The sequence below is a fragment of the Lactuca serriola genome, chromosome 5 (assembly GCF_051521515.1).
Source record: "Lactuca serriola cultivar US96UC23 chromosome 5, Lser_US96UC23_V15, whole genome shotgun sequence".
Classification (NCBI taxonomy): domain Eukaryota; kingdom Viridiplantae; phylum Streptophyta; class Magnoliopsida; order Asterales; family Asteraceae; genus Lactuca; species Lactuca serriola.
In genome coordinates this window covers 8,204,063-8,213,387 of record NC_136412.1, presented here as the reverse complement: position 1 = coordinate 8,213,387, position 9,325 = coordinate 8,204,063, and the positions used below count along the sequence as shown (strand labels likewise).

The 9,325-nt window shown below is 30.2% G+C and overlaps 1 protein-coding gene across 1 annotated transcript; it reads right to left on the bottom strand.

The window, feature by feature from the left end:
• Window positions 1–1,029: 1,029 nt before the first annotated feature.
• Window positions 1,030–4,261, bottom strand: SGP1 (Ras-related small GTP-binding family protein). The gene is made up of 6 exons (XM_078999760.1): window positions 3,760–4,261; window positions 2,803–2,923; window positions 2,625–2,721; window positions 2,492–2,531; window positions 1,944–2,027; window positions 1,030–1,412 (listed from the first exon to the last, which is right to left on the bottom strand). The coding sequence occupies exons 1-6, from the start codon at window positions 4,126–4,128 to the stop codon at window positions 1,245–1,247; spliced, it is 879 nt and encodes a 292-aa protein (XP_078855886.1). The 5' UTR covers window positions 4,129–4,261; the 3' UTR covers window positions 1,030–1,244.
• Window positions 4,262–9,325: the final 5,064 nt, after the last annotated feature.

The following is a 9,325-nucleotide window of genomic DNA, read 5'->3' as shown; positions in this document are numbered from 1 at the left end:
AACTTTGATGATTTTTTTTCTAAATCTATTTAGTTTTCTTTAAATAAAAACATATGGTAAATGTTATAAAGTTTTTTGATATGGTTGTATTCATCTAATATTATATTTGGTTTCAATATTATATTTTATTTCTTTTTAACATATATGGATTGATGTAAAACATTAAAACTTATGGTTATGTGTTATTTTAATGTATTTGAATTCATTTACAACTTATTTTTATATGTATTTTTAATGTTTGAATTTGTAAACATCAAATTCATAATATATATATGTATGTATGTGTAAGAAAATAGAAAAAAAAATAAATAAATAAAATAAATAAATAAAAAAAACATGAAAAATATAGAAACCGGTTCACTCGGGGGTCGAACCGGTTCATACCGGTTCAACTAAAAACCCGGTTTTTAAAACATTGGAAAGGACCCACTTCTCTCTCTCTCTCTCTCTCTCTCTCTCTCTCTCTCTCTCTCTCTCTCTCTCTCTCTCTCTCTCTCTCTCTCCCCCCATGACCAAGAAGATCACGACTCAGACTCTTCCTCTCCCTTCGTATACTCCTCCCTAAACCCAATGACACCACCATGATCCTCTAGACCCATGGCCATCGACACCATTGTCGGCCGGTCACATTTAGTTACCAATTTCTCCCGATTAGCCCTCAAATGCCATAACTCCCCATAACCGATTCAATCCACGACTGTGGGTGTTGGCGTTATTCCATCATTCCGATTTGTATCTAACGGCAATTCTGAACCCAAATAAATCTATTCATCTCATGCTCAAATTGATTCAATCTATGAATGCATTATGGATGGACTAGATTCTAAATCTTTTCATCTGATTAATCCAGATGGGTGTCTTGGTCAAGAAGAAGATAGGAGAGACATGGAAGCCTTACCCTTCCATCACTTATTCAATTTTTATAAGTGATTAAAGTTTTGAATCTAATTATTTATAATTAAAGTAATTTTGTGACTTGAATACATTTTCAACAAATATTATATACTCCAAAACAAAACAGTATGTCGATATAGAACACAAAAAGGTCATGTTCATGCATTTAACAACAAAGAGTCAGCTTTTCCAAAACAAAAATTACCTTCTCCCATTAGATTTTGTAAGCGGGTTAGGTTAGCTGATAATATCCAAGTCAAAGTCAAAGTCAAAGTCTGACTATGCTGGTTCCGACTATATACAAGTAAAGTAAAAGACTAGATAGATGTAGATAGATGTTCCTTCTCCGCCTAGTAAAGATCGATAATGGGCTCCCCTTGGTTTAAATTGGGTTGAAGAGACCATGGTAAATTGAAGAGTCGAGCCATGATGTATTTGAAGATCTTGTTCACATTAATGTTGTGTCGAGCACTTGAAAAAAATAACGTTGCTTTCATAACCTTTGCGTATGCCCGTGCCTGCCACGTCATAATTCACATGCTCTTTAAATAATACTTACAAAAGAAACAAAAATATTATACTAGTATTTATTTCAACAATAATGGAGCATATTACTAGTTATCCTTTTGTCAAAATGGGTTGGGTTTCCTCCTCTAACTTAAATTCTTAGAGATCATATTATATTGTGTGTTTATGTGAGAAACAGATTTTATATTGTATATAAACAAACATCGTGACTCATTATTCTTTTCATTCACATGCCAGCCCTTACTTAAATTCTTAGAGATCATATTTGTTTGTTTGTTTCCTAACAGATCTAAATTTTGTTCAATTTATATAGAATGATAATTAATATTACGTTACCAAATGAATTATTATCATTAGTTATATGTTACAAGGAGAAAATAGATTTTAAATCAAATGGTGTTTGCTACTCTGAAACCCAACGGAAACATTTCAATTGAAACGTTCTCCTGTTTTATTACAAAAAAAATGTTATAATTATGACTTTCTAATAATATGATGTCAAAATATAACAATAAATTTACCTGATTTACAATGGTCCATTGTAGATCTGGTGGAAGCATTACAAAATCATCAAACTTGGTCCCTATCAAGATAGGAATTGCAGTCTGCAATGCATGCAATGCAACAATTAGATTAAATTAAATTAAAAAAATCAGTAAATAATTCTTTTTATAAAGGTGGCCAGCGACAGGTCGATGCACCTCACCTGACAAGCTAACTTGTAAAAGATGATTATCAACAACCCAAGATGTGTCAAATTATTCCCTACCCAACCTTTTATAATTTATACACACACACCCCACTATTTGAAATAAATTTTTTATCTAATGACTAAAATGACCATAAATTTCGCATGCTTTCAAGTTGCAAATTATGAAATTGCTCCACAAAAAAAAAGAACCTTGATAAAATAATTTAAAAAAAAAAAAAAAAAAAAAACATTATTTTGAAATTTATAAGAACAAATTCAAAATACCAAGAAAATTTATGCAATTGCAAAATAAAACTGTTACGATTTTTAATTTGTTAAAATCACATACTAATAAACTGGTCATGAACTTTTACATACCTGATTCCATTTTCTTGCTTGCATATACCATCCTAATACACTGGGAATCCAAGAAAAACAAACAGCATTAACTAAATTATAGAATTGGCTTAAATAAATTTAAAAAATGTAAAGAAATAAATAAATAATTTACTTGTGGAGGGTGCATCGGCTTGTTAGATCGAACATAAACAAGATTGCGACGGAGTCTTTGCACGCTAACGGGACTTGATCGTTCGATCTCTTATCACCTGAATGTTGTATATTTCATTTTACTTTAAAAGATTTAAGAAAATTCTAAAATAAATTGAAATAAATAAAAAATTAATTACCTCCAACATCCCATATACTAAATGCAATTCTTGCTCCACCAAACGACAGCGTCTTATCCATTAGATTTAAACCAGCCATCTCCAATCTTCCGTTCTCTTGTTCGTCTCCAACGTATTTAATCTTCAAAATATCGATAACAAAAAAGAAAGTTTAAATGGTTTCCTTTTTTACTCAAAATGAAAATTTTCTTCAAATCCATAATTTCTCTAAAATTAATTAAAATCCACAACATACGTAATCCCTGATTCCTTATAATATTTTGAAGATTTAATATATATTCTAAAAAATTAGAAACTTCTTTAACCCCATAATTTCTAGATTTTTGTTATATTTAATCCTAAAACAAACAAAAAGAAAATACAAAAAACATCAAAACTGGGAATTAAGTCTACCCCTGAATAAAATATAACTTCTCATAGTTTCTTGTTTAGCCATGAAAGAAACAATTATTCAAAAAGAAAATATTTTTTGCAAGATTGGAAGTATCGTCAACATCAAAATAAAATAATTCAATTATATGATACTGATAACGAAATTCATTAAATCATAAATTAACTAGAACAAATTTAATTAAATATAAAAATAAAAAAATAATAAAAAAAATAAAAAAACATAATAAAACTAACTGATTATAAACTAACCATAACAAAAGTAATTCAACAAAATTCCTCACAATAAAATCAATCAATCAAATTTCGAATACCATAAAATAGCCAATTTAATTATAAAATAATCATAATAAAAGTAACTGAATCGATCACTACCCATAATAATATTATTCAAAAAAAATCATTATTATCCTGTTGTTTATATTTAATATTGAAAGAAACCAAAAAAAAATCAGATTAAAAAAAGTCATCATGCCGATTTAAAGATTATTTAAAATACACAATACCATCATTCCTTTGTACTTTTTCTCAAAAAAATAAATAAAAGAAAAAGAAAAATAAACTTACCATGAAACTTGTTTTTCCAATTTGACAATCACCCAATAAACTAATCTTGAGAGTAACTAAATCTGAATCTTCTTGATAGCCGTTGCAGGTGGTGGTGGGGTTTTCAAGGTCAAAACCAGATTCCAATTCCTCCGCCGGAGAAGATGACCCCTGAGACAATCTCCGGTACCGGACTGGTTTCCCCATTGAACAAGCAAGAAATCTATCCCAGATCAATCGAATGATTTCTCGAAAAACTGAAACCTTCTGGAGTAAAACACTCCATCGGACGTCTAATCGGAAGATTCTCCGGTAAAGATGAGCCATCTTTACGGTGGCTTCTCGTAATCTTGATCCATGAAAGTCCAAACTTCCTTCTTGGTGTCTCATAGTGTGTGTAGTGTGTGTGTGTGTGTTTGATTACGTGTAAATTGTGATGTTATATATGGTATGACTAACGGGTTAATGGTTGACCCGGACTCTTGTGTTTTCTCTTTATGACAAAATGGTCCAGAAGGCCGGCTTCTTGATTCCGACGAAGTGAGGGCAGTTTTGTCAATTCAGGTAGCAGCCCAAGTACCCTTGTTGTATACGACTCCGTTCAAATTCGAACCATTTTCTTTTTGTCATTTAAGTTTTTAACTTTAAATATCAAACAATTCATTTTTAATTCTAAAACTCGGTGATCGTGCCAACTGGGCTTGTTACCAAAATGGAAATGAAGATGTGGAGTAAATTGGTACCTCGCTAAAAATGTCAGATAGAGACCAAATTTATTTAAAAATAGGTGGGGATTTATAAAAGTTTTTTTTTTCATTGAATGCAATTTTATTTGCAATCTAATATCAAGAAGAGAAATTTAAGAATTTTTTTAATGTTAAAACTAAAAGAAGAAACAATTACTAGTGACTTGTGACTTTACCAACATAGTTACTATAATTTCAAGAATCAGTAATTAGAAGATACATGTTATAACTCGTGAAACCACGTATAAAAAATTAATAAAATTTTATTAAGCTAATAAGATATAAGTTTTGTTTAGACTATTTTATTGATTATTTAAAATTAACATATATTTTTAGTTGAATATCCAATATAGACATTTAATATAATATGAATTAATTATGTAGTTTGTTAATAGTGTGATTTTAAAGCTTACCAAATTAAACCATTTATAATTGGAAGTTCAAAAATAAAGATAAGTAACTTATCAATTGTTGAATAAAATGGAATCGAAATAAATGCTACATAAATTGAATGGCAGAATCACCGGAAATTAAAAAAAAATGAAGAGAATTTGAGTAAAATTACATTTGAGGAAAAACGATTTGTTGAGTGTCATGTGGACAATTGAATGATTAGATTATAACTATTAAAAACAAGAAAATCTTTAGAAAAACCTATCATAATATTTTATAATATTAAAAAAATGTCATTTTTATGTCCACTAGAACTATTATGTTTTTTTATTTTCGTAAAATTAATGTTTTACAACCAGATAACCGATAATAATTGGTCGCGACATGAACTTAAAAGTATTAAATGACATTTTCGATCTAAATTTTAAAGATTATGTGAAAAATTAATGGTATTATTGTTTTTAACAAAATTATAGATATTTTCTAATATATCTGCTGGAATTTAATAATTTCAAGTAATTTTTTCACTTTCACATAGGCTATTCAACCAGTTTTCTTTGTATCATATAGTTTTATAAAGCAGTTTTCTTTGTATAATATAATGGTTTTTATAAACGTTATAGATAATATCACAATATATTGGTTTTTGAGCTTTTCCTTATTAAAAACCATTAACAAAAACTATAGAACTATTAGCGTTTTACATGTTGCTTTAAAAATATGGCACGTCTAAAACCCAAATACAAAAGCAAAAATCAGTCTCTAGCACGAACCAAAACTTAGATGTTGCTTTTACATATCCAAACACAAACCAATTTTAGGAATAAACGTTTACAAACTCTTCTTTTTTTTTTTTTTGTATTTTCTAATAACAATGTTGAGAAAATTTAACATAAACATATAAACAAAGGTTTATATTTTCATTTTTTAAATCATAAATTTATGCCAAATATTTTTAAAGTTTTATTTAGGAATAATGATTTGAAAGGGAAATGAATTTTCAATTTTGTTCACATTTACTCACTAAACTTTTTTTCATTATCTATCTGTCATTGAACTATTGGAACTGTTCACATTGTACCCTTATGACCGGTAACAACCGGTCATAAGAGTAAAATGTGAACAGTTTCAATAGTTCAGTGACAAATACATAATAAATAAAAAAATTAGTGATTAAATGTGAAAAAAGTTGAAATTTCGTTTCCCTGTAAAAAAAGTTTAATGACCGAATGTGAACAAACTTTCCTCTTATATTATGGTGTATCAAATTATGTATTTTTATTAAATTTTAACAAGATTTGTTGATAAAGAAATTTATGAAATACAAAAATAAAACCCCGAAAAATATATTAAAAAAAACAAAAAACCAAAACCGAAATAAAAAATCAATGGTTTGGTATTTTCCAAAATAAAAAATCAAAATTTCCATCTGATTTTGGTTTAACAAAAAAATAAATCATTCTCACCCATAGTGCCATTTTAATTGTTGAATATATAGCTATTTTTTCTTTAAAAAATATAGATAAATAATAGAAAATTTCAATAATTATTCAAACTTTTTAAGAAAATACAATCTCAAATATCAATCAATTGTCCGGGTAAATTAAAAATGTCTAAATTCTAAACAACTTGACTTTCATTTTCGATAAAATATGTTAACGATTTACTTAACTCTATATGTCTAGATAAATAATCATAAATTTCAATAATTATTCAAACTTTTTAAGAAAATGCAATCTCAAATATAAATCAATTGTCCGGGTAAATTAAAAATGTTTAAATTCTAAACAACTTGACTTTCATTTTCAATATCTTTTTTAATAGTAAATATACTAATATGATGTATGTCAATACATGGAGTATAACAACATATATAGTGTATCAATGTATGTATTTATTCTTTTATAAACAACGTATATGGTTTAATGTATGTCAATTTATGTGTTGTATAATTTTATAACATAAAATTCATACATATAATATTAGGATAATTTTTATACATATAATATTGCATAGTTTATAACATAAAACTTATACATATAATATTGGTTTTGTTTTTTCGTTTTTTATACCTTTTTCGGGGTTTTTTTTGTATTTCATAGATTTCTTCATCAACAAATGTTGTTAAAATTTAACAAAAATACATAATTTGCTAAACCATAATACAAGATGAAAGTTTGTTCACATTTAGTCATTAAATTTTTTTGACAGGGAAACGAATTTTCAACTTTGTTCACATTTAGTCACTAAAATTTTTTTATTATCTATTTGTCACTGAACTATTGAAATTGTTCACATTTTACCCTTATGACCAGTTGTAACCGGTCATAAGGGTAAACATGAACAGTTTTAATAGTTCAGTGGCAAATAGATAATGAAAATGTAACATCCCAAAAATCATGACCAAAAATTTCTTTTCAAAACATTACGAAACCATAGTATCAAATCATTTCAAACATACTAAATGGGTTATATAACAAATCAGAGTATCTTTTCAAAACACTTGTCCATTTTATCAAACTAAACATCTCAGGCTAAACTTCTTTGGTGTGTGTGTGTGTCATGCGATCACCCCGAGCTCTTCCCTCCGCTACCGGAAGTACCTGAAACCAAAATTGAAAAACGTAAGCACGAAACTTAGTGAGTTCCCCAACCTATCGCATACCACATATTGGGCCTTGTGTGACATCCCCTAATTTCTCGGCTAGAAAAGACCGATTTAATTTATACTTTTTAAAATAAAATCAGAGAAATCTTTTTAAAAGATGTTGCGGAATAGGTCCCCAAAACAAAACATGATAAAAGTTTATCAAAACTTTTCTTTTAGAAATGTATAGTTTCATTTCATATCAAAACATAGGGATGTCATGTTCCGATACAGATCAAAAGCATAAACAAGACATTATAAGTCTTACAACAGTTATTTACAACTACTGGCCTATAATCAAAAAAATCTTTCATCATCCTCCGACTATGCTCGTGGTCCACTACCTGTAACATAAAAAGTTGAATGGGTTAGACTTGGGAGCCTGGTGAGCATATAGGGTTTTCAACCCACAATAATAATAAACTTATTAAGTTCACCAATCAACTATAACCCTGATTACCCATTCTCGTTGTCCGCACTTTACGTCCCTAAACACCTAACACAAGGGACCTAGCCTAAGGAATATCATCGGGATGGACACGACTGCTAAGGGGACTCCTCAGTCATACATGTCCTAAAGGCAACCATGAGGGGGATGGAGTACTCCGATGAACATTTAGTTCATCAACACCTACAAGTTGCGAACCTGCTATTGTGCCACTGGACTGTCTAGAAAGGTCTGTGGTCGTCATCTATACTCCGCTAGACGACTTCAAAAACAACAACAACAACAACAACAACAACGAGACCTCTCACCATTTTAACACACATCGACTATTTCGTCTACTCATGTTCTACCCAACATATTTGTAGATAAAATACATATACAGTTTAAAACTTATATAAAACATCTATTCAACAGTCACCTCAAATAAACAATTAATATATTTACACATAGCACGTATTTTAAGGTAAATACTTCATATATATGTATAAAGTGAAAGTAACTACACACTCACATGATTTGATGACAATCGGGTAGCAATTTGTTTCTTAAAATGATCGTTTCTAATAAAACCAGGAGTTTTATTCAGAAACCGGGCTCTGCGAGGGTCGGGCTTCGAAACCGAAAAGATAAATTTTACGGGCTTCTCGAGCACTTCGTGGTGTATTCCGGGGGTTATAATTGATATCGGGGCTTTGGGGGATGTTAAAATGTAAGAAATATGAAGAAAGGGGCTAAAATGGACAATTTCTTAAAAATATCCGAGAAGGCTCGCATCCTTCTATTTATAGGGGGAGGCTTCTGATCGGACGGCTGAGAATCTCTTAGGTGGCAGCAGATCCGAAGGGGCGCAGGTGGCTCGCACGTGGGATGCGCATGCGAGGGGCTCGGTGGCATCTTCTAAGTGGACCGAGGTCTAGGGTCCGAGATAGGGGGTTCGTGGCTCACTACGAGGCTCAGACACGTGATAAAGGGCACACGTCGGACACCCATTGGACCGGACTTTGGATGCGAGGCAGGCGACACGTCTCGGATGACTCAGCTGATTTCGGACACGTGGCACGTTTTAAGCAAAAATTTCTAAGGCTAATTTTCTCGGGTTTTGTGCAAAATTTTTCTAAAATCCATAACTTTCGCATACGAGCTCCGTTTTTTACGTTCTTTATATCCACGCGTAGGTAAAATTACGCTCTACAACTTTCGTTTAGACTTCGTCGGCTAATTTTGACTTTAATTTTTATATTATTATTTTTAACAGATCAGGACAGGAAATCCGTTAAAAATTCATAACTTCTTCATCCGACGTCCGTTTTTGTCTGTCTTTTTACCGTTGTGCTACTATTGATGAGACATTCG